The sequence below is a fragment of the Pelecanus crispus genome, chromosome 6 (genome assembly GCF_030463565.1).
Source record: "Pelecanus crispus isolate bPelCri1 chromosome 6, bPelCri1.pri, whole genome shotgun sequence".
NCBI lineage: Eukaryota > Metazoa > Chordata > Aves > Pelecaniformes > Pelecanidae > Pelecanus > Pelecanus crispus.
In genome coordinates this window covers 54,595,614-54,621,805 of record NC_134648.1, presented here as the reverse complement: position 1 = coordinate 54,621,805, position 26,192 = coordinate 54,595,614, and the positions used below count along the sequence as shown (strand labels likewise).

The following is a 26,192-nucleotide window of genomic DNA, read 5'->3' as shown; positions in this document are numbered from 1 at the left end:
CTGTATGCAATTACAGAGAGTTGTTTAGGTAGGCAGAATGTAATAATCAAAGGTATAAGGTTGACTGTGTGCTTCAGTAATTCTTACTTATCTTGTGAGGGATTTATCTTTCATGTAATGCTAGTCACAGAAACCATAGTGCCTATGTTTCTTAAAGTACACAGAAGACCAAGAAGTCTGTTCTGGTTAATTAGTAATATCAATAGGTTATCACAGGGAGACTTTCTGATGCAAATAAAATGAATTGAGAGATACTAATTTTTCACTAAGTGTAGAAATGTTTTAGAAAACATTCTTACTAAAAGCTGAATACATACAAATTACAAAATCTCATATGAATGCCAATGTTTTAAAAAGAGGTCTTGCTGACATTTCACTTTTTCCAGCAGCACATGTAACAAAATGGTCACATTCTTCCTTTTTGTATAAAATATTATGGAAAAGTTGTGTATCTGAAGTTTACCTCAAAAATGGAATCTTTAAAATAATATTACAGTTCATGCATAGTTTAAGAAATCAGTTCTGTAAATCTGAAGGTAGAAGGTGCACTGTGATAGGTCTACCAAGTGAAGTATTAATAGAGATCTATTATAACTCTATCTCTGTGCTTCAGTAAGTCAAGAGGTATGTACTAATTCCAGCTGCTGGTAACACATGGCAATATTAAGAACCAGAGCTCTATGATGTATAGTGTTACCTTTATGTGGCACAATATCTGATATTAGTTCCTATTTTCTGCTGGTTTTGTTTTATTTTGTTCTTTAGGGAAATTGTGTCATGGTTTGAAAAGGATAACATATGTTGAATGCTGTCCTCCCTAGACCACATGCAATATTATAAAAAGAAATTAAATTAGTCGTAAATATTTGGCAACCTGTATGCAAAACAGATCTTACAAATCAAGTTTAATCAAATGTTGCTGTGCTAGTTGCTTTAGTGTTATTTTTACTAGTTTTCTTCTTCAAACTAGTCTTTTATACTGCGTGCAAGTTTGATTTACATCACAACGCAATGTTAGTTCTGTGTTTACTCAACCACTAAAGAGCATCTGGTTAAAACATTTTAAAACATTTCAAAACACTTCACAGTAACAGACAAGCTTCTCCAAAGTGTTTCAAAATTGAAATTGAAAATGTGAAAGTGGTCTCAGCAAAAATTACCTGATAGGAAGGTTATGCAGTCATTTTCATGCTCTTTTAAATACATCGTAGAAAGGGAACTTTCTGTAGTGAGTTATTTCTGAAGTGGCGTTCTGCTGCTCACCCTGGAGGAAGGTGGTGTTAATGTTCCATGGGAACAACACTAAGAGTTCCTGAAGACCTCAGGACATCCCAGACATGCCTTCCTCTTGGGCTCCACCGCAGTCTGTTAGCAGCAAGGAACTCCAGCAAGTTGACAGATAGGTTGTACTTAGACGTCCTCAAGGGGTTCTTGAGTCTCCCTCTTGAGCAACGATACTTCCTTTTCCCACAGTCCATGTTGAAGCTGCTTGGGTATTCATGTGTCATCCGTCTGCACCTTCAGTTTGGGAACCATGACTAGGATTTCTTTTTGAATATATCAGTGAATGTACAGTCAGAACCGTGCTGTCTCTCATCCCATCCAGTCCCATGTGCATATATCCTCAGCATCCAGGACTGGCAAATAAGTGTTAACCCTTGCTACATTAGTTCTAAAGTTATAAATCCTCACCACATCTGATGATATGAACTCGTCACTGTCAAAGACTGCATCGGCACCGTCTATGATACTATCTGTTAAAGTGGTCAGTTTTCCTGTATTGTTTTTTTGGTAGGACTTCCTGTTACTGTGAAAATTCTCTGTTACTGGAAACATAATTTTCCTCATCATTATACTTCTTTTCTAGCTGGATCATAACATACTAGAAGACTGCTGAGCACAAAGTGAAAAGCTCTTCAGAATAGCTGTTCTAAAGGGATTAAATGATTATCATGTCTGTCCCATTTCTTTTATCTTACAATCAATTTCAAGATGGTACTGGATAGCTCAGTTGAAGTGATTATATATTTGAAATATAAATTTTTTTATCTCCTTTTTGGTATCACAGTGTTTAAGACAGATGGATTTCTTTCCATTAATGTTAATATATTTATGGTTCCTTGTAACTGTCCCCTTACTTGAAGACTTGAGTGACATTTAGAGTATAAATCTGTCTAACAGGAACTGATATGCTAGATGTAAGATTTCAAACTCTCTTACTTACATTGTTACTAATAAATACAGTTAAGAAATTAAGAAATATTTCTGTACCTGAATTAGGTGTAGAGAATGGGAACTTGATGCCACAAAGAAGGCTTAATGGAAGGCAGGACCTTTCACTTGAATAATCATGAGTTTTCAAAAGCTTTTATTACATGATGATTATATAATCGTTAGTATTCTTAAGGTGAATTGATTACAGAACAGTTTTTGCTGGTAAAACAAATATTTTAATTAATATTATATGGCATCCATTTTGGTAATTTGTACAGAGACACTAAGATTAGTATGTCCCTGAAGAAATTTTCATTTATATTTGTCCTTTACTGAATAGAGTGTTTCTGGATTTTCAGTCCTTTTTTTAATTTAATCTTCGCATAAGAGATGTGGCATGAGAAATTCAGTTTTTTATATCACCTTAAATATATTACTGTGTAATAAAATTTAAATGGAATTATTAAAAGTGCCTGACACACACATTACTTTCTGGGTCTGTTAGGCATTTACAATTCTCTGTCACTGAAAATAAATTGCACTTTGGTCCTCAAACTTTTTAACAGTTTTGGAAATTTTTACATTGCCTCTTAATATTTTGCTTTTATCCTAAAGGTTTCTAAACCACGTTGCTCTGATGTATTTTTTTTTAACAATTAGATTAATCATCACTGACATGGAATATCCTGGTTTGTGTAAGACATGCACTGCTACTACATTTGGAAGAAACAGTGAATGCTCTTCCACTCAGATATTTATATATACTTTGTTATCTTTGTAGCTGAGTCATTTCGAGAACAAACAGGGGTAACACTTAAGTATGATTCTAATTTCCTTCATTTTCTCCTATTACAGCAAACAAAAAATTGTTAGATTTTTGTGAATTTGTTTCAAACTGCTGTATTATTATTACAAAAGAACTAGTTATTGAGATTAAGATCTGAACAGTACATCTTGTACTCAACAGCAAGTGATAATGCTTTAGATGTTATGAACATTTGTTCAACTGCTTTAGACTATTCTCTGTCAAAGCTCTATCTACAGCACAAAATAAGCTTTGTCCTTACCAGGACAGAGCTGCAGGTTCTCAGTTGATCCTTTAGGTATTCTGTTCCTAGACTATTGGACACCTTAAAGATAATGACAAAGACATAAAACTTGGCTCAGTATTTTACAGGAGCTAGTGTAGAAGATGAAAGCAGATTTGATGTTATAGTACCCTGGATTGCAGCGGAAATGTGCTGCTGTGTTCCAAACTATTTTGTGTTTCCTAAGGGCTAATGGCTTCATGACCAGGATATTGCATTGCTGTAGTCCAGCTGAAAAGTGACAAAAGCATGTATTACAGATGCCAAATCATCAACAGTAAAAAATGGATGAATTCTTGTACCTGTTTTAGAGTTACTGTCAGAGAAAGAAGTCCAGAATCAGTTCTAAATTATAGACTGACTTGCCTAAATGGGGTTGTGTAACATCAGCCAGTAGGTACTTCACTGTGCCACAACCTCCTTAAAGTGTTTCTTCCTGCCATCAAGTGTAACTTATCTTTTTCTCAGTTTCCACTTCCACGTTCTGCTTTTTATCCATGAGCTCAAGTACTGAGGCAGTTTGGTGACTTTGTGTTACTGTATTCAATGCAATATGATTAAAGGGTGGAATTTTGTAATGCTTACATAGTGTTTTCACTGCAGTTCATGACACCTTTCCAGTTCTTTCAGTCTCTGTGTTTGTATTTTAAATAAGGTTGAAGAAAAAGGGAACTGTGAGGTACATTTTTCTACTGCTCCTTTCTGGTTATGGCTCTCTTGAAATAAACTGTTTCAAAACAGTCAGTCTCTTTTACATACAGTTCATAGTTCATTAGCTATGTCAAATGCTGTAGAGAAGTTCAAAAGAAGGAGCAGGGATGACTATGGTGTTCATAGTGTGGATTGTCCGACAGAGACTGTAATGTGCTTTCTATCCCATGTCCTGCAATAAACTCAGATCATGACAGGTGATTGGTAGCATCCATTGAAAGTGTAGACAACAAGAATATAATAATCAAGATTTAGTGAAAATATATTTTGAATGTGACATTGGATTCAGATGTGTGCAGATAGTGCTACCATGTCAAGTTGCTGTCTTAACTTGTGAAGCTCAAAGCATTAATTTTGCTGCAACATGGCAGCTGCACACAGATGAGCACATGTGCATTTAAAAGCATGAGAAACAAGCAGGCTGTTCATGAAAGATAAACATTTAAGAGTGTGAGAAAATTGCATCATTCATCAAGGAGGACATTTGCCACTTCTTTCAAAGTTTGCATCATGGGTTTGCAGCTTTGGACAAATAGGAGAGCTTAACTCACCACCTCTCAGCCTATTCATGTGCCCATGAACTTCAATACTCAACTTTTAATCTTTTTAGAAAGATAGCATCCTATGTCACAGAGTATCTACTTTGTCCATGCTAGAACATTGTTTCAAGAATAACTTAGAAGAGTGAGTATTGGAACACCAACATTATTCTTTTCCAGCATATGCATTTTATTTTAAACTTTTCAGATCTGATCCTACCTAGCTTGCAAGATCTGAAACCACAGCTTTAAATAGTAAGAAGAAACATGAAATATATGTATGTGTGTGTTTTTTCCTGCAATCTGCAAGTTAGCTAGAGAATAGTATTCTTCTTTTTCAGTGTTAGAATTAAAAAAAGTTAAGATATGGAGGAGGCAGAACTGGACACCATCTGGCTACATTGAATTTAGTTGCCTGATAATTTAACTATTTGCACTTCTACAAGGAATACGAGGAGAGTGATGGTGACCATATGCTCAAACCGGAGTTTCAGGTGTGCTCACGCTCTCCTCCGCTTCTACCAAACCTAGATGAGCAACTGTAAACTGTTGTCACACAGGGAATCCTTGGCTAAGCAAGGTGATGCCTAATGAGCCATCTTAAAGATTCAGCAGCTCTGGAAAGCAGGTTGACCATTTGCCACCTGGAGTTTAAGGAAGTTTTAACCTAAGTTCCAATTTAGGCAGCACTTGGATGAACTAGTACTCATCTACTTTAATTAGGGGGTTTTGTGTCTTCTTTTTTAGGTATAAACTCATTTTTTCCAGGCTTTGTCTTCTGTATTTTATAATTCCTTGTTAAATGAGACCTCGAGCCTGATTGGGGCTTTTAGGCAACAGCAGAAGATGAGTGTTAATGATAAAAATAGTTAAATATGTTAGTCATGAAGTAAGGTATTTCATGCTTTCAAATAAATCTATTCAGAGGAGATAAAAGGATGAAAATGTTAAATACATTAGATAGAACTAAAAACTTGATTTTTAAACTCCCTTTTTTCCTAGCTGATGAGTTAGTACTATGGAGCCAATAGTCAATCTCTGAGTCAGCCTCAGTGCTTTTACCGAGTAATTAAAGGCAGAATTAGTAGCTCTAACGTTAGGTGTCTAGTCTTCAGCAAGGATGATGGTTTTAAAGCAGTAAAATGAGAAGAGATGAGGGCTTATCTGAACTTTTGACATAAGTATAGTGATTAAGATTTTTTAAAGATACTAGCTTGAATATTTGTGTGTTACAGGCTATACAATTTGATTCGTTTTTTCCTAAACATTTTTATTTCATTCTTCAGTTTGTCTCTTCTTAGCCTTTGTCACTAGTTCTTGTTCACTAGCCCTTTGATATTAAGTATCATCTCTACGGAGGTACACTATGGTCATGTCAACAGCGTCTGATGGAAACGGAGGAACTGAATTCCTTTGGGCAATTTCTGTTTCCAAATGATTTTTTGGCAGTTTAGGTTTCTGCATTATCTAAGTATTCTCTTCAAAAAACAGACACCAGGGTTGAATGCAGTATTCCAATATTGGTGTTATCCATGGAATTCTGCATCTGCAGCATAAATAACACTTCTCCCTTATTTGTGTAACTAAAAATGAGGTCACTCTTTATGTCTTGACGGCTCCTTAAAAGCTCACGCTGGGTTGCTTTTCCACCAAGATGCCAGAGCTCTTTATGATCATCTTTCTGTGATAAACATCCCATTGGGGATATAATCTGCATTTCTTTTTCCTAGGCTTCTAGTTTTGACTCTGCAAAAAGTGATTTTGTTTGAACAGGCAAGCTTAATGTACAATTCAGACCGTTGTATCCAAGTACCATATCTTCCACGTTACATACTGTAATATTATTATAATACATATCATATATTATAAATTCTACTTAATCCCAATCCAGGAGAAAAAATATTTATTAATTATATTGTTCCTCCAACTGCTTATTAAATAAATCCACCAGAAACACACACGTTTGGTAGTGATTCCAAACAGCAGATCTTTCTTGAGCTCTGCAAGGCATTTCTTAATTTACTTATAAAACCTGGAGATCCTTGTAGGTTTCAGTAGACCTTTTCTAAAAGGCAGAAACTTAGGAACAAGAAAAATCAGTAAAAAAGATTGCCATAAACAAGGGTCATTTATATTCAAAGGATAAATTATTTTTCCTAAGTGAAAGAGTGAGAAGACATGAAAAGACAAGCTACAGTGGGCAGCTGCACACCAGAAAGTTCAAGATGAGCTAGGAAACATACTCAGAGAAGTAGAGGTTCAGAGGTTCTTCTGTGGAGCTCTCCTGGTCAGCAGAAGAAGGCGGCAGAATCAATCTGAGAAGAGGGTCTGGGGTAGTTTGCTCACTGAGAAGCATTCAGAGAAATAAACTGAAGAGTTACTCTACCCGAGTACCACTACTAGCTCCGTGGGATCAACCATGGCATGAATGTTAAAGACTTCAGACAACAAAACCAGCTAAGAAAGAAGGGATAAAATTTGGCAGGACGAGGGTGTCCAGGACTATTTCCATTGTTCAGAGAGAAGAAAATCAGGGAAAGTGTACATCAATGGATAAGGAATATTGCAGGTAGAAAATTGGGCATCAAGAAGAAAGTATATTACAGTTACTGAGAGCAGTAGTCAGGCAGTGCACTCAGAAAAAACAAGACAGTATTTATCCCAGAGGAGAAACAACTGAAGGTAGTAAATTGTTGCTGCAGTTCTCCCGTCAGTTAGTAATTAACTTGTTCTCTACTTTTAAAAATAATTTTTAAAAACTGAACAGCACTGAAGGTAAAGTGAAGTGCATTTCAACCTTAATATAATTCTATGACAATGTAAATGCTTCCTTAAGCTCTCCTACCTAACTGAAACTTCTGACTGCTAGTATTCCAATAGCATGTCCTGTTTCAGGAAGCAAAACCAGGGGTGTCTTCATAATTCTTCCGTGTTTACTAAAGATCAGAATGGCTTTTCTCAACACTTAGCTTTTCAAAGAAGTGAAATTAATATACACATTAGTAACAAAACAGCTGTGGAGCTCTGCAGGAATCCCATCAAGGAGGAAGCAGGCAGAATGAGTAGAAAGAACCAGCTGGTTAATCAGAAGAGAAGGCAGCTTGTTGAAGAAGCTGTCATCCTTGAATCTTCAATTGGTGGGTCATTTTGTCCTCGGCAGGGACTCCTTGCATAAAGTGGAATTTGTGCTTTCACTGCTCAATCTGTATGACAGCTTTGGTTCTAAATACAGTGAAAGTCTTGGCTCTGGTTTAAATTACTCCCTGACGGTTTATTTAAAAATATCAAATAAATGTAATAGCAGTAAAATTTGGATGTAAAATATATAATCAATTTTAAACTCTGGATGTGAAAACTTTATTCTTAAACTGTTGAGATTATATACATGTGATCAGTTTCTGCAGTTTCTAGCAATTGTTTTCAGGTTATTTGGTGGTGGTAGGTTTTTTTCTGAATAATTGTCAAGTAGTGAGTTTCTTACTTAGATCAATTCAAACTGTGAAATACAAGAATTCAGCTGTTGTAGACCCACAGGTCTGTATGGTCGTTTATAGTTTAATGTATATTCAAGTGATATTTCTGCTTACTCTCTGGAATTATATTGTAATCATATGGAATATTTTTATGAATCTGTTTGTTTCACAGGCTGGTACTTTGGAAAGTCTAAGAACATGTTCTGGTTTTTTCATTGCTGTTTCCATAGGAGAAAAAAAAAAGGGGGGCTTTTTCCACTTATTATGACCTATTTTTCTAGCTTATGATAGTTGCCTATTGGAGCCAATATTAATTTATAAAACTGTGACCAAATAGTAAGAAAACATGTTTAACAGACTTGTGTTTGTAAATTGTCTTATTTTTAGTTTTTTTAAATTATTATTTGTATTGTAATTCCCAAAGAAAGAAGTCAGGATTGAAGTTCTCAGTCAGATAGTGAAGACATAAAAGAAAATTCCGAGCCACATATTCTTAACATTTAATCTGTGGGAAAAGGCACTAAAGCAGTCATCTCCAACTCATTGCAGGCAGGCAACATGTTAACCCTACAGATCTTTTGACATTGTTCAAGTCACAAGGAATAAGTTAAAATGAGGGCCAACAGGATTAGAGCCAAGTATCATTTAACCGCATTGCTTTGAAGTTCAGTGCATCAAGGAGGGTTGGAAGAATATTGTAACAAGTGGCTCTATAGAGCAAATGAATGTGGAAGAAAAGGATGTCCATAATAGAGTTAAATAGCATTTGCATACAGTAGACAAACATCATTTGGAAAATTTTATCACTGGGTCATATACAACGGATGATAAGGTTTTAATGGGAAAGATGGTTCCCTTGGAAATTGAATCCAGATTTTCTGGCTGAGACAGAGGAAGAATAGTGTCAGAAGGAGTAAAAGAGCAGTAAAGGAAGATCCCTGGATCTCAAGGTAAGTTACATTTCTTCAGTACTTCTGCTTCCTTGAAAATACAAGTTAGATGAAAATTTAACATCATTTTATATTAGTGAAAAAGGCAGTGGGGTTCTTAGGTGCCTTCTCCTTATGAAATCACCATGGGTTTCATGTGTAGGCTGGCTCCCTATGACATTCATATTAGATTTCCATAAATAATACAATGAGAAAAGCTATTTTAATAGAAAATGGGCTTTGGATTGTCACAGCCAGGTCCGAAGCGCGAAGGTAAGGCAGACATTGTTAGACCTGAATGGTGCCAGGAATTTAAGCATAAAAGAACTATGCCCAGAAATACCTGCAAAAAGGGCTCCAGGCCTAAATCATTCATAGCCAGTAATCCTGCTGGCCTCTGGTGTCTAGGTAAGATACAGCATTTGAAATGTAGAAAATATTTAATGAGACAATAAATGTATTGTGAAAGTTGCAAGGCACTGCTGCTGAATGGCTCACAGTACTTAAAAGCAGTTCAGATACAGTCTAGCATAGTAATTCAGGAAACTGCACTCCTTAGCGCTTCTCTGAAATAATTTAAAGAAAATGCACAACTTCTCTTTACTCACAGTATATACCTAAATAATGAGATAGCAGGGAACTTTATATGTATAGATTTTGGAGATGTATGATAGAAATTTGTATGAATGTTTAATCTCATTTGTATGGCTACAATAAATAGGAAAAAAACAGTGCTATTCTTGGTATGTCCTAAAACCAGGGAAACGTAAATTGCAGAGAAATTGTGATTTGAAGACCCACCCTTGTGTGCCTGGCATGCTTTTGTCTCTAATTCAGGAGGAGTAGTATATATTGCTAAATCTTTCATTGTGAAGAAAAAAATATGGACAATTAAGAAAATCCCTCTAGTGCATGGACTATTACAGAAATAAGTTACTTATACACATGGTATATCTCATTATATCTTCATCTGCTCTGAGAAAATGGTTGTTACATAGCAATATATAAAAGGCCATGTATTATGCCTCCACATGTAGGCATTTAATAAATTGCAATTGTGTATGGAAAGTAGGGGTCTCTGTAACTTGTTTCTCATAATACCTCAGCCGGAAACTAAAAGTGTTTGGAAACCAGTATTTAAAATTCCTCAAATTTCTAATTTTATGTTTCTTTGTAAACAGAAAGTAGTCTTTTTATATTTACTTATGGTAACTGTTAATGCTGTTTTACCCAAACTTAATGTGTCGTGAATGTTTTTAAGTCATACATTAGACAATACATTGCTTGGAAAGTCAAGTAACCATTTCTATCACTTTTAAAGAAATACTCTTTTTCTTTGAGCAGTAACCAAAGTGAACCCCCATTCCTGTAGAAAGCTGTAAGAAGGAACCTTGACGCTTTCATTCTCAGTGGTATAACCCGTATGTTATATTTCTCTTCCTGTATTTCATTTACATGATATACCTAGTGTTTTATCCTCACTGATCTCTATGAAAACTCCTGCCTGCGTAAAATAGATTAAATGAAAACTTCCTTCCCAAGGGTTAACTTCAGTTCTTTCAAAGTCAAAGTGAGGAACATCCATCTTTAGTAGTATAATTAATGATCTCTAAGGATGTTTACATAGTGGAGAAATCTAAGCTAGTTTTAAGCCACCTTCTTCACTTGGCATGTATCTGATGTATGGCCATGGCATCAGAGATCTGAGCTGAGTTTAATTTATCCCGGCTCTTATTTGACTTTTGGGGCTTGTCCTACTAAGCTAACCAGTTGAAAGCCAACTCAATGGCAGTCTCTGCTAGCTCTGCAGTGCATTCACCACTCTTTTTTTTTAGTAATAGAAATGATTGCTTAATTCTCTGATTTACCACTTAGGACAGATACTGAATTATGTAGAGAAATACAGGGTAGAATTAAAATCTTTGATCTGTATTTTTGCATGTTTTGGACAGATATGATGGATTAATGAAAAAAATGATGTATAAATCAGATAGATACAGTATATTTCAAAGTGTGCGAGTCTTTCCATACAAAAAGAAGAAATATTATGGCCAAATTCTGTATTTGTGTTTTTGTCTCAGGAACTACAAGATCTGACCATATGTAAACTGTTGTGGGGTTAGCTGGGAAAAAGCTTAAGTGACTGATTAATATGCACAGCTATTTATAAAATAAAAGGCTAGGCTGTATTTGCATGTGGATACTTTTCTGATAAGTACTCATTTCAGTGAATTAATAAACATGAAACTTCAAGAGGCAACTTATATTAAACATTAGTCTTTTAGGTTATTCATTTACTCAGATTTATGGATAAAATATTCCTGTCAGAAGAAAAGTACCATTTATCTAATCCAGTTTCCTATGAAAATACACTTAGGTGATTTTGGGAGTCTTCAATTACCTAATTGTATAAAAGAATAATTTATATCTCACAGTCAGTAACTTGTGATGCTGATTATTACTCAATTTTCAGTGAAAGATCAGACAATCTACCTAAGGCACTACATACCTTGAAATATCTATATATATTTTACTAAGAGTGTTAAATGAATAGTGACCTGTGAAATAAAGATCAATATGCTGTGACATAGTATTTTCATAATCACAAGGATGAATATATCATTTGCTTCAGCTGGATGAAAATGAAAATTTAACACTCTAAGGCCATTCTCACTTTCAGATTACTTTTGGCAAGGTTCCAAAAATCCATAACATTTAAATAAATGTAGTGTTTCTTCAGATTACAACAGCTAACTACTTACCAGTTTATTTGTCATTTATTTATCACCCAACATATCTTGCTAATCTCTGCTGAAAGGTTATTCAGAAGGTGATTCTTAATTCAAAGAATCATTTAGTGGCTTTCAGGGTGTTGAATAAACACCACGTAAAGTTGAGGGCCATTTTTCAAGAGCAGCTTCCAAACAGGCACACATAGTGAATATAAACGTTAAAGTTGTGATTTATGTCCATAATTCAGATATTTTGTGTGAAATTCTTGCCTCCTGAAAATTAATGGCAAAGCTCCCATTAACTTCAGTGTAGCCAGATTGTCAGCACTAACTTCTAAAACACGCATGAAGTGATCTTCCAGAATTAAATTCTGGGAATACATCATAATATTAAAAAAAAAGATTTTGTTATTTGATTATTATACATTCTCTCAGGTATTTATATCTGTACATTTTCTTTGAATGAACTAATTTACTGCAAATAGCACAGGTTATAATAATAATTACTGTCATTAAAATAGGCTTTTTGTTTTAAAAAATGCTTCAATAGTCAATCTTTAAAAACAGATCCTTTTTAGGCACCCTTTGAAACATACAGTCACTGAGAAGGGTACCTTAATTATAGGGAGTAGCAAAAAAACTTGCAGGCTCAAAATAAATAAGAGGTGGTACTTAATAACAGAGCAGGTGTTCAAGCATGGGCTTCGCATCGGTTCAAAAAGCTGTTAGGCAAATCCAAACAATAAATATACATCACGAATAATTACATGCAGACATACATGTGTGGTTTAGGAAACTCCTGAACATACAGAGAATACAGCAAGGGAGGGTAAACCAAGGAAGTATCACTTCCCGTGTCCCTGGGTAAGTTACCTCAATAGCTCGTCAACCTCATTAAAAAAAACCCAAACTTATGTAAGTTAGACATTTTTCTAGCTTTGGCTTCAACTTGTGCCTATCATCAGGTCTTTCCTTGTAAGCTTAAAAAGATATTTACTATCCAAAATATTTTTCCTAAAGAGTTACTTATGGTCTTGATTTGTTTGGCTCAATCTTTTTTTTGAGCAGAGTATTTTAATGTCTCGTTATAAGGCATGCTTTCCAGAACTTGTATAATTACTGTAGTTATTTTCTCAGTTCTTTTAAGTTCCTCAGTATCCTTTCTGAAGTGCAGGTGCCAGAAAGTAGACAGAGTATTTCAGTCATTATTTTCCTAACACTGTATTCTGAAATAAAATCAGTCTTGTATTTGTTTTAGATATTATCCTGCTTATACATTCAAGGATCATATTCACCCTCTTATGTAAAGCACCGCAGTAGGAGATAATCTTCATTTGATTACTTTCTATGACGCCCCAGTCCTTTTCAGTCGCTGCTTTCCAGGACAGCATCTCCAGTTTGTAATTATGACCTGTATTCATCCTTCGCTGGTGAATAAGTTTGCATTTCTTTGTATTATAACAGTGGTGTTTGAAAGGATCCCTTTCACCAAGAAACTGAGTGATTGGTCCATCTCCAGCTATCATGTTGTCCCTAAAGAATTAGGGGTGATCATCATCTCAAACTCGTCCTTATCTGAAAAGCAATAGAATATCATCATATTTTAGTCTTAAAGGAGAGCCAACAATAAGCTGAAGGACTTAATTTCATTTAAATATTTCTACAATGACAGGGTGTAATTTCTTATGTTTATGGCCATGTAGGGTTCATCATTGCACCATGAAGTTTGAACTTTGACCAAGTCTACTTCACAAGAGGTTAATAGTTCATTGATAGCAAAGTTAAGCACTAGTACAGATTTTTATTTTTTATTTATTGCCAAGGGTTGAGAGGAATCTTACCAAATAATGTTAAAAGCTCCAAAGAGGTGGGAAGTTGGTAGTCTGAGGGATTCTTGAAAAAGCTGAAGATTAATAATTATTATTGAAGGGGAGAATAATAACATTTTAATCTAAATAGTACTTCTTCAAGGAAAGGAGAAGCACGTATTCCAAATCGAGACCCTCTTCTGTGAAGACAAACTTAAAGATGTAGTATTTTTTTCAGAAGAAATCTTTCTTTAGTCCCATGTTTTGATAGTCATTGATGTTTTGAAAGCTGGATAATCTAGAGAAGCTGCTTGCAGCTGAGGTAAGGATAGGCAGATGTAACCAGTTCTCTGTTTCCTCTTATCAGTCTTTGTAACCTTTGTAACTGTGTTTCTGTATTTGAAGCTGTTGTAAATAAATTATTTTCTTTTACCTTTACTAGGCTTTTCTCAAGAGTGCTTTTAGAGTAAGTGTCAAACAGGACATCCTATCTCTTTGTGAAAGGCTTTCTTTAAAACTGAATTACTGTACTACTTCTTCAGGGTATAGAATCGCTTTGAAATTTCCAGGGCATTCAAAGGATAATAAAATGTGTCTCTCCTAAAGAGCATGGATTATTTTGGAATTTTCAATTTTGTCTATGTAGAAGATGCATCCCATTTTGCATGCTGCAAAATGGTAGGAATACTACCATTGAACACTAATGGTGATGACAATGTTTGCAGCACTATAATTTTAGCAATCTTTGTGTCATCTGTAGATTTTAGCAGTAATAATCATAAATTTTATTCCAGATTATGAATAAAATTATGGGCTGCACATTGGTATAAACCAATCCAATATTCTCCTAGATGATAACCAAATATTGAGATCCAATAATTAATTTTTTTTTTAATTATTTAAGATTAACTTTTGTATAAGTGTCGTATTTCTAGTAAGAAAGCTAGGCAGAACTAAGACAGATACTTTACAGAATAGAATCATAGAATCATAGAATCGTTTAGGTTGGAAAAGACCTTTAAGGTCATCCAGTCCAACCATTAATCTAACATTACCAAATCCACTACGAAACCAATTAAGGGTAGAGTAGCAATTTCATGTTTCCTGGCTTGGTGGCTGGATTATTTATAATGCAAGTAAAAACTAGGAATCATTAAGATTGGAAAGGACCTCTAAGATCGTCACTCCAATCATCAACCCAACACCACCATGCCTACTAAACCATGTCCCAGAGTGCCACATCTACATGTTTTTTGAAGACCTCTAGGGAAGGTGACTCCACCACCTCTCCGGGCAGCCTGTTCCAATGCTTGACCACTCTTTCAGTAAAGAAATTTTTCCTCATATCCAATCTAAACCTCCCCTGGTGCAACTTGAGGCCATTTCCTCTTGTCCTGTCGCTAGCTACTTGGGAGAAGAGACCAACACCCACGTCCCTACAACCTCCTTTCAGGTAGTTGTAGAGAGCGATAAGGTGTCCCCTCAGCCTCCTCTTCTCTAGACTAAACAACCCCTGTTCCCTCAGCCGCTCCTCATAAGGCCTGTGCTCCAGACCCTTCACCAGCTTCCTTGCCCTTCTCTGAACACGCTCCAGCACCTCAATGTCTTTCTTGTAGTGAGGGGCCCAAAACTGGACACAGTATTCCAGGTGCGGCCTCACCAGCACCGAGTACAGGGGGACAATCAACCTCCCTGCTCCTGCTGGCCACACTATTCCTGATACAAGCCAGGATGCTGTTGGCCTTCTTGGCCACCTGGGCACACTGCTGGCTCACATTCAGCTGGCTGTCAACCAGCACGCCCAGGTCTTTTTCGGCCAGGCAGCTTTCCAGCCACTCTTCCCCAAGCCTGTAGCGCTGCATGGGGTTGTTGTGACCCAAGTGCAGGACCTGGCACTTGGCCTTGTTGAACCTCACCCAGTTGTCCTTGGCCCATTGATCCAGCCTGTCCAGGTGCCTCTGCAGGGCCATCCTACCCTTGAGCAGATCGACACTCCCACCCAACTTGGTGTCATCTGCAAACTTACTGAGGGCGCACTCGATCCCCTTGTCCAGATCACTGGTAAAGATACTAAACAAGACTGGCCCCAAAACGGATCCCTGGGGAACACCGCTCGTGACTGGCTGCCTACTGTTTTGTCAGCCTGATTTATAACTGCATCAAATAATTTTGCAAAGTGTATTTGATAAAACTTAGCCCTCTGTGTTAATGGCATTAATTGAATTGCCATTTTCTATCAGCTTATACTGTGGAAATAAATATTAACAACTTTTACTTTTCAGTTTTGACTACCAAAATATCCACTTTAGCATATACTAACATAAAAATTAGCTTTTTTTTCTTACAACCACAAGGAGTAGGTCTTTTATTAACATAATCTTTGTTTCAAAATAAGCTGCTTGCAGCATGTGGAAGGTCATGGGGCAATTTGGGAAATTTTAAATGTAAGTTTGAAGTATCTTAAGACCTAGGAGTCTTGGGTTGCATGTTGTGTTATGGAACTTTGAGGATCTCTGCCACAGGTGATTGAATTTGGGGAATTAGGGATGAGGTGTAAGCACTAAATTTGTGCTAAAAGTGCTAACTTTGCACAAGTCATTGTAATTATTACCTCCTGTTGGATGCACACAATGATACTTGTTCTTTTTAAAAAGCTTTGAGATCCTCATATGAGACGTACTACACAAAAAAGCATTTTTAGTTCATTAATTCTTTATATAGAATTCAAGTGGTAGGACTCTTGAGCTCTTCAAAAACAATGTTGTGTTGGATGTCTACAGCTAAGTATAATGTCTGTTTTACATAATGTCTTTTGGGTTTTAAATACCAAATCTCTTTTCTCTTACAGAGAAGTCGATCAGGATTCTGATGGCCGCATCAGCTTCAAAGAGTTTGAATCTGCAATGAAGTATGGACAAGATGAAGTATCACCAGTGTACTTTGCCTAAAGAATATCCTCTGGCGAAAAGACAAAGTAAAAACTTCAGATCTCAAGATATTTAAAAATCAATGAAACTTCATTTATTTCAGCCAGCATTTTAAGAACTTTGACTGTAAGTGTAGCTCTGAAGAACAGCCTTTGAAGCTTTACTGTTGACAAGTTGGGTGTATTAATTTACATGTGTATGTGTGTGTAGAATACTTAAAATACTTGAAATCTCAATTGATTCCCAATCACCCTAGTTAGGAACTGCAACTGTGTACTTTTTCTTTTTGACTTAACAGATGAAAAAGGAGCAACTCTGATTTCCAGTTACTGTGAAATTTATTTGTTTACTTTTTCAACAGACCTTTGTTGGCAGACCAAAATATCTCACATGTATAGAAACTGATTAAATTTATGGCAGATAGTGCCTGGGTTTTTTTTAAATCAGTAGTATATTTGTCTTTCCTTTATTGTTTCACTTTCATATATTGTTCTTTTTTATATATTACACATTATTTTTAATTTAAGTTTATTGGTTAATTAGCTACATGATTTAATTCTGAACAATTGTCAAGAACTGTGTATGTAAGGAAGTAAAGTAAGCATAAATACTTAGCTTTTTTTTTTTTTAAACATTTTTTTAAATGGAGATAAGGACAAATCTTTCAAGTGTACATCATGGACCTCAGTCTTGCAGGCTGAAAATTCTGTGTATTCAAACCTTCGGCTGACTTTTAGGGAAGAATTTGGATATGTACACTTTAGCAATATCAGAGAATTTCCCAAGAGTTGAGGGGTAGTATAAGGTGGAATCTGTCATTGTCTACAAAGCTATCTTCCTTTCTCTCTCTCTCTCTCTTATCCAGTAGCTGGGAGATGTTCTTACCTGCTGTAACTTTATATACATCCATCCAAGCTGTGCTATAGTGAGATAAATCTTTCTTATTCAATTTATTTTATCTGTGATCACTTACTTCCTGCTGCCTTTGTGTGTTCATATTAATAGTAACAGATAATAGAGAGTTCATTATGGGCAGTGTCTCTGATCATATGTTCCACTTGATTGCTTCATTTCTGTTTACCTGCCAGTTGTTAAGTTGCTTGGATTAGAGATTTCTTTTGAAACTGTCCAGAAGCAATCCCCGCCTGAAGTGAACTTACAGACTGTAGCGCATACTTAATACTGCTGTAAATAAATTACAAATAACAAATAATAATGATCAGTAAGAGGAAGAGAATATCAATTCTGCTCTTAAGTCAAGAGAGTCCCCATTTTCTATCAAATTTGAGTGAGGCATTCCAGAGTACAATTTACAGGTGAAGCATTTACAAAATCATGTCTATGTTTTCTGCTCCCATTACATGTATTTGTCTATCTCATTAGCTACAGGCAAAGAGAAATTTTTAATTCCTAGGCAGATAATGTATAAATAATGGGAGGAAGTTGGAGACACTGAATATATCAGCAGATGTTTCTGATTCTATATATGAGAACAAAATATCCACTAGATTAAATGAGCTGTAACTCAAATAACATGCTTTATGTGCTAATCAGTGGGAGCAAACTGGTGTTACCTTTGGAAGGTGATGGCAAGACATGCTAATAGATTGGAGGTTTTGCCTTAGAAATGTCATTTCCCAATAGGTGAATGTTTTCGTAAGAGAATCATCACCATTGATGTTAATTAGAAATATCATCACAGCCTCTTCTGATATACAGGAGACTGAATTATTATCCCACAAGGATAGTTGCTACAGGTCTAGACACATTCATGAAAAAATGTATGATGGTTTGCTGTGATATTACTTACACTGGGTATTTTTGGCCAGTAGACTTCAGTTCTTACAGTGCCCAGACGCTCTACCCTTCCTAAACACTGAATCCATGCAGTATTATTTTATTATGATATATTATTTTATTATTATTTATTATTTTACTTATTTAAAAAATAATTATTTAGTTCATAAAGAGCAGTTAAAAAGTCTGTGGCCTCTTGTTTATATTTCTAGTCCAGCTGTGGTTTGCTGTCTAGATATCTGACAGTGTATCTGCTATCTTGTACAAGTATAGTCTTCTGTTAAATATTGTAACAGACAGAAAGGTCTTTGTATGCTTTTCATTTTGAGAAACATATATGTCTTGTATATATGACAAGGAATTCTAGAGAGAAAAGTGCTCTTTATCTGCTTTGTTTCCATATGCTCTCAATCCTCATTTTCTAAAGGACTTGAAAACTTGCTATGAACTTGAATTACTGAGAACATAAACTTCAGGAGAGGCCAATGAAATTATTTTACCATGTTGGAAATATTTTTTAGAAAAGAACTGTTAAAGGATCATAAGTGTTCTTGTTTCTCCTCCCATGGGGACTGACGGAAAGAAACTGCAGATGACCACAGCTTAGTGGAACTGAGTAGGCCCTGGTGACACTCTTCCCACTGAATAGTTGAATGAAAATTAATTACTAGCTAGTGCTTATCTAGGTTATGGCTAGCAAACTGCAGAAACACTTCAGCTATCACTACAAATTGATAAAATTAAGAATGACATTTATTAGGTGGGTTAGGTGGTGGCCTATTCTCAGTAATGGTTTGGGAAACAATAAAAGCAATAGCTACCCAGCTATTGAAAGAGGCCAAATGCTCTTCATTTTGCATGTTTTCCATTGCTGATATAACAGCTCAACATGAAAGGTCAACATGAAAGGATCAGCAGAGCTAAGAGCTATGATCAGCCTTAGATCACAAGCTGCAACTCTGACAACTCATGTCAACTCTAGAGTGACATAAAATGGGACTATACATTCATTAGCAGGTTACATTCTTATCCACAACATTTCCAAGCCTGTAAGGACATCAGTGATATGAATGATATGAGCCCAGATAAGACGTTTTCTTTTGTTTGATGGCTACCATCTTTGGCAGAACCCTGGGAAATGAATTGTGGCTGAAATTCCAGCACTAAAAAAATGAGTTACAATAGCTAAAGACACATAGCTCTTTAACAAATAATTATTCAAGTACCCTATGAAACAGCACGGAGGTGGATCTTCAGGATTTACTTACCAGAACGTTATACTATATTTTCCAAGGTTATGAGCACATTTGCTTTCTTATTATGTAGGCTTTTTGCTATTTTCTGACACCTCAGTTACTTAACAAGCAAGATTTCTGTGTTAAAAATATCCATAAAAAGAATATTTACTTTTCTCAACTTTTCAAGTGAGGAATCATCTGTTTAAATTATTTGCAAATGGATCCTTTATACACGTAGCTTATTGCTGCCATTTTATAGCAAATAGATTATATAACCATAAACACTATCAAAGTATATTTGTTTTGTTCCCCTGGGGCTTCTGTAATTCACTATAGCTGTTGCGATCTAGTAATCCGTAATTTCCCTTTAAAGGATTTGGATGATTGAGACTTTTAACCAAGGTCTGTAGTGACAAGACAAGGGGCAATGGCTTTAAACTGAAAGAGAGTAGATGTAGATTGGACAAGTTGCTTAGTGAAGTTGTGGATGCCCCATCGTTGGAAGTGTTCAAGGTCAGGTTGGATGGGGCTTTGAGCAGCCTGGTCTAGTGGAAGATGTCCCTGCCCATGGCAGGTGGGTTGGACTAGATGACCTTTAAAGGTCCCTTCCAACCCAAACCATTCTATGCTGCTGTGGTGGGTTGACCCTGGCTGGATGCCAAGTGCCCACCAAAGCCACTCTATCACTCCCCTTCTCAGCTGGACAGGGGAGAGAAAATATAATGAAAAAGCTCATGGGTAGAGATAAGGACAAGGAGATCACTCAGCAATTACCGTCACGGGCAAAACAGACTCAACTTCGGGAAAAGCAGTTTAATTTATTACCAGTCAAATCAGAGGAGGATAATGACAAATAAAATCAAATCTTAAAACACCTTTCCCCCACCCCTCCCTTCTTCCCAGGCTTAACTTCACTCCTGATTTTCCCTACCTCCTCCCCCTGAGCAGCGCAGGGGGACGGGGAATGGGGGTTGCGGTCAGTTCATCACACGTTGTCTCTGCTGTTCCTTCCTCGCCAGGGGAGGACTCCTCACACTTTTCCCCTGCTCCAGCGTGGGTCCCTCCCACGGGGTGCAGTCCTTCAGGAGCAGACTGCTCCAGTGTGGGTTCCCCACGGGGTCACAAGTCCTGCCACCAAACCTGCTCCAGTGTGGGCTCTTCTCTCTCCATGGGGCCACAGGTCCTGCCAGGAGCCTGCTCCAGCGTGGGCTTCCCACAGGGTCACAGCCTCCTTCGGGCACATCCACCTGCTCCGGCGTGGGGTCCTCCCCGGGCTGCAGGTGGATATCTGCTCCACCATGGACCTCCATGGGCTGCAGGGGCACAGCTGCCTCACCATGGGCTGCACCAGGGGCTGCAGGGGAATCTCTGCTGCGGTGCCTGGAGCACCTCCTCCCCCTCCTTCTTCACCGACTTTGGTGCCTGCAGGGTCGTTTCTCTCACATATTCTCACTCCTCTCTCCAGCTGTAGTTTGTGTCCCCATTTCTTTTTTTTTCTTTCCCCTTCTTAAATATGTTATCACAGAGGCACTACCACTGTTGCTGATGGGCTTGGCCTTGGCCAGCGGTGGGTCCGTCTTGGAGCCGGCTGGCATTGGCTCTATTGGACACAGGGGAAGCTTCTAGCAGCTTCTCACAGAAGCCACCCCTGTAGCACCCCTGCTACCAAAACCTTGCCACGCAAACCCAGTACAGCTTCTATTGTTTTATCGATTGAATGAGCAGTTGTTTAACTGCGGTCTTTGGGCAGCATGACATTCCAGGTAGCCCACACAGTGTAGTATACTGAAATCTGGGACAGCTTTGACTGGGAAAAAATTCAGCCAATTAAGCCCAATATCAAGATTGTCCTCACTGAAATATTTTGTTTACTTTTTTTCCTGGTGTATCAAATAATAAGTATTTCATCCATTTATGCAGTAATCAGAAGAATCAAAAAATAATATGTGCAGTACATCATAGAATATGCAGTATGTCCCTACAAGGTTCCCAAAATAAAACTTAGTGTAAAGATAGTACATTAGTTTTGTGGCAGTGTTACTGTGTCTTCTATCTTTAATCAGCTGGGTGGGTGGTGGCTGACAAGACAAACCCAGTAACGAGCTGACACAAAATGTCACAGTTCAATGAAAAGCTTTGGCATGACTCATTTACTATAAGATATCAGCTTTACACTTCTCTGGCAATGAAATGTAGTCTTAAAATTAGGATGAATTACAGCTGCATCCCTGCTTTGGTTCTTTAACACTGTTCTTTGGGAAGGCTGCCCAAATGTAAAAGAGTCGGACCTGTTTGTGTAACTTTTTGTGTAGAGATTGTCAATAACAATTTGAGAAAATACATTGCACCATTGTCCATAAGAAACAGGAATAACAAGTGGGGCTTTTAATCATAGTTATTTAAGGATCCATATCTGAGCCTTTTATTTGCAAGAAATAAAAAATTAGTGATGAATTTTAAAAGAGCCCAGAGGTTGCACATGAATTAACATTTTGGCTCAAAACATAGTGTGGTTCTGAAGTGAATCCTCTGATCTTCCCCACTTTCTGTGTATTGGTTCAGTTTGCAGAGTCATTACGGTGCATGCAAATCAAGATTCATTTTGGATGAAAGTAAACTAGAAGAGCACTCTGGGCACGCACGAAACATGCTTTAATACCTAATGGAGACATGAATCTGAATGATGACTAACGTGCACCACCATGAGGTTCTCTGAGCCCTCCAGCATATATCAAGCAGTCCAGCTGACCATCAGCAAAACAGTCACAGCAGCAAGGCATCCTGTTCTCCATATCTGTTTTTTCATCTGAAAGAAAAGCCAGAGTCACTGCCATCACAGTGTCCTCTTGGATTTGTTTCCATGGCTCCAGGCCTTCGTTATTCCCTTCAATGGGACCTTCGGATGTTGATCAAACTTAGAGTGGGGGCAGAGTTTGGTGACCAGCATCATGGTGTCAGCCAGAAATGAGCAGGAACAGAAATAAAGCTGCTTTTCAATTTGAGACCGTAGGGAGACAGGGCAGGGACATGCTACGGTCTTTTGCATGAGACAGACAAAAGGATGGCATGGAGTTTCCTACGGTGGAGAATCCTGTGGACAAGAAAGCCACAGTTCTGTGGCATAGTTTCTATTGAGACAACTTTGAACAAAATGTGTGGTGAGAACATTTCACCTAGTGACTCAGCACCAGTGGCATCTTAATACTAAACTACTGCTTTTGCACTGAAGTAGTTGCTACTGTAGAGTTAGCCAGGGAGTCTGGTGTTTAAAGTTGCTTTGATACCTCTGCTATGGTGAAAATCTCAGCCTTAGTCAGATGAAATCTCTCACTGACACCAAGGAGGAGTATTTCTATGTGCACTCCAGTCAAGTTTGCATTTAGATGTATAATTCTGTTAAAGTCATTCTAATTTAAATAAATGTAATATGCAAGGTGAAAATCTTCTTTTACCATTGACTTTACTAAATACAAGAAAATGTTGAAGAATGTAGATAAAGATGGCTTACAAACTAGCTATGAAAAATAAGACGCCTACAATAGTACATCTTACAATGAGTTGCTGCGTTAAAAGACCTACTGAGAAAACCCTAGTAGCTGCAGAACATTTATGCTAGAAAGGAAAGAACTTTGAAATACTTAATCTTTCTTGGAGAAGAAAGCTGTGATAGATGTTAAATAATTGTGAAATATTCAGTGACATATTGAGATGTAACAGATGCTATGGAATCATGTCATAGTCAAACATTGTACTAATTTTGTAAGTGTCATATATTTGTTAGCATTCCTATTCCTGGCTAAGGGCAATCTTGAGAGTTAGTAATATGAAATTCTAGTGATGAAAGTACAAATAGCAACTCATTTGAAGTTCAACTTACCCACTCTGTTGGGGAAGCAGCACACAGACACATTTAACTGTCTCAAAAGGCCTCAGAAGATGAATTACATGAAATTGTGACTTTTGACAGCATTGTTTTGGAAGAGGGAAGCCCTATTCCAGAACTGATATGCTGTGCTCAAAGAGAGCAGTCCTGAAGAAAGACCCCAAGTATCCTAGATTTTCCAAGTCCCCATTTGGAAGATAGGTCACCACCTGATAAGCTAGCAAATATATTAGCAACGTGTTTTAAGCTTTCTTTTCTCTGAGAGGCTCTTGATCTGAATTAATAGGTTTAATTAAATGTTTTGGGGGGTTTTGTTTGTTTTTTTCACAGCTAGCTTTGTGAAATGAACACATTTTACTGGAGATTTTAATACTGCACTGAAGTCAGACCAACAGGGGCAATTGCAGAATAGTGCAGATGATGGAGCCCAAAAGCCCAGTCTGGACAGAGACAGAATTTCACCACATGTAAGATGAAAAGCAGAGCCCTGAAACTTAAGCTAAATGCCAGAAAATTGTAACTGTTGTACAGGGCAGACCTAAAATCCACCTCTTCCAATGTCGAGGCTCTGACAGGTGTGATGATTAACCATATAGCAGTACAGGTGTAGAAGAGCGATGCTTCCCTAACACTCTCTGTGTGCCCAGCAGCCAGAGGTTTGCAACTCCCTTCTATTATGTCCTGTACTATAGAAGTGATTCTGTCTTGAATCACACATGCTCCTTTCTGTGTTTTTTTCAGTCCTACTACAGTCTTTTTGAGATGATCAGAACTGTACTCACCTCTGAAGTTGTGGAAATAACTGTGGCTTTATATAGCAGCATAATAATGTTTCCCATTTGATGTTCTATAGCTTTCATAATAATAATTTGAAGATTCAGTAGTGAAATGATGAAACATCAGAAATTATATTAGGAAGCAGTTTGATTTCTCTTTATTTTTGCCATGATCTTCATTTATACGTTATACAACTTTACTATCATAAATAAAAATACATATATATATTATAAATAAGAAATAAAAATTAGAAGTCAGACTTATTTCCAATATTTAAGCACCTAAATAAATAGGAAGATGGCTCTTGTAATCTGCAAAATAGTTGAGGCAGCTAGGTGCTAGCTTCTACTGGAATCTAATAGTTCATGCACTAACTACATACATAGCTTTGAAAATCCTGCAGGAATCAGCCTGCATTTTGGGGTTTTTAAAATTAGACACTTCATATGAATGAATAGAAAAAAGGAAGAATTTAAAAAATCAGGCACATATAGTAGACAGCCTCACTCCTGCAGTTCACTGAGAACATGAGGTAGATCCTAAGACTGGTACTTGACCACAGGTGTATTTATGCATTGCAGGGCAACATCATGCAAAATGTTGCCTAGAAGCAAGGTTTGGGTCCTGTGCTCTGCTGTGCTGACACAGCTGTGCTGCTCCGAATGGTGGAGCAGTCCTCCCCGGCATCTGCCGAGAACCCTCTGCAATGCTCTCCCGTGCTTGATCTACCTTATTAGGCAAGTAGCATTCAAATCTTTATGCAGTGCCACAACCTGGGTGTATTATGATCAGATGAAGACTACTTCATAGAGAGATTTTTCTTTGTTCACAGTGATCCATGAGAACAGCTGCAGATTTCTAAACTTAGCAAATCACCTAAATTTACTAGAGCTTAAGAAAAGTGAGTCATCAGATTTATTAAAAAATCATTTAACACTGAAACTTATTAGGTGTCTTTAACAAAGACTGGTCAGAAACTATGTTTACATTGTTGCCATGATTATAATATTTTGCCCCTAATTGTCAAAACTGTCACAATCTACAAGTTGGTATGATGTTTTAAAATTTAGATCAGGAAAAGACCTGTTCTTAGACATATAGAACTGAGGACTGTAAGTCAACGGTGAGAAATCATGTTGGATCTCTAGTTGAGAGCTGGTCATGGCAAAAAGAACAGTAGGATCATAAAGAAAATATTTGTAGCTCTCTGACTTGTACCAGTTCTCCATTGCAGTGATTCATCATTGCAGTTCTCTGTTCTCTATGGAAGTTTTCTAACTATAGTATAGAACAAAAAAATCTAGAAATGGTGTACATAGGCCAAGGGACATAAAGAAGTTCAGGGACCTTTGTCCTACTGAAAGCATAAGAACTTTAGAAATGCCCTATGGGGTCAGGCCTGTGGTCCATCCACTGAAAAAACTAAACCTAGACTCTGTCATATGAACATGTAAACAGTCAAAGGCTTTCAAAGTATATTTAGGATCTTTTATATAGATATGTCATTCAGTGTTCTTTTACAGCATGCTCCTTTTTTCTAGGAAGCATACAAATGAGATTAGATTTTAACTGCTAATCAATAGTGTTCCACAGCCTTCTGACAACAGAGGAAATTCTTCAATAGCAGCTTCGTTCTCCCTTACACCTACTTTCTTTTAAATGACTTTTATCGTGCTTTCAGCAAAGCTATAGCTCTTAACAGGGACCTTGGTATCAAAGAGGGAAAGATCCAAAGATGGGTGTTTTTGGTTTGCATGGCAAGGTTTTGGTACCGGGGGGCTACAGGGGTGACTTCTGTGAGAAGCTGCTAGAAGCTTCCCCTGTGTCCGATAGAGCCAATGCCAGCCAGCTCCAAGACAGACCCACCGCTGGACAAGACTGAGCAATCAGCAATGGTGGTAGCACCTCTGTGGTAACATATTTAAGAAGGGGAAACAAAACCCTGCACAACAGCAGCCAAAGAGAGGAGTGAGAATATGTGAGAGGAGCGACCCCACAGGCACCAAGGGCAGTCAAGGAGGAGGGGGAGGAGGTGCTCCAGGCACCGCAGCAGAGATTCCCCTGCAGCCCGTGGGG

The 26,192-nt window shown here is 37.3% G+C and overlaps 1 protein-coding gene across 1 annotated transcript in view; it reads left to right on the top strand.

The window, feature by feature from the left end:
• Positions 1-16,442, top strand: part of EFCAB11 (EF-hand calcium binding domain 11) — a 74,473-nt gene extending 58,031 nt beyond the window's left edge. The window contains 1 exon segment of the mRNA XM_075713050.1: positions 16,343-16,442. Within this exon segment, the coding sequence (XP_075569165.1) occupies positions 16,343-16,442 (100 nt within the window).
• The last annotated feature ends 9,750 nt before the right edge of the window (positions 16,443-26,192 follow it).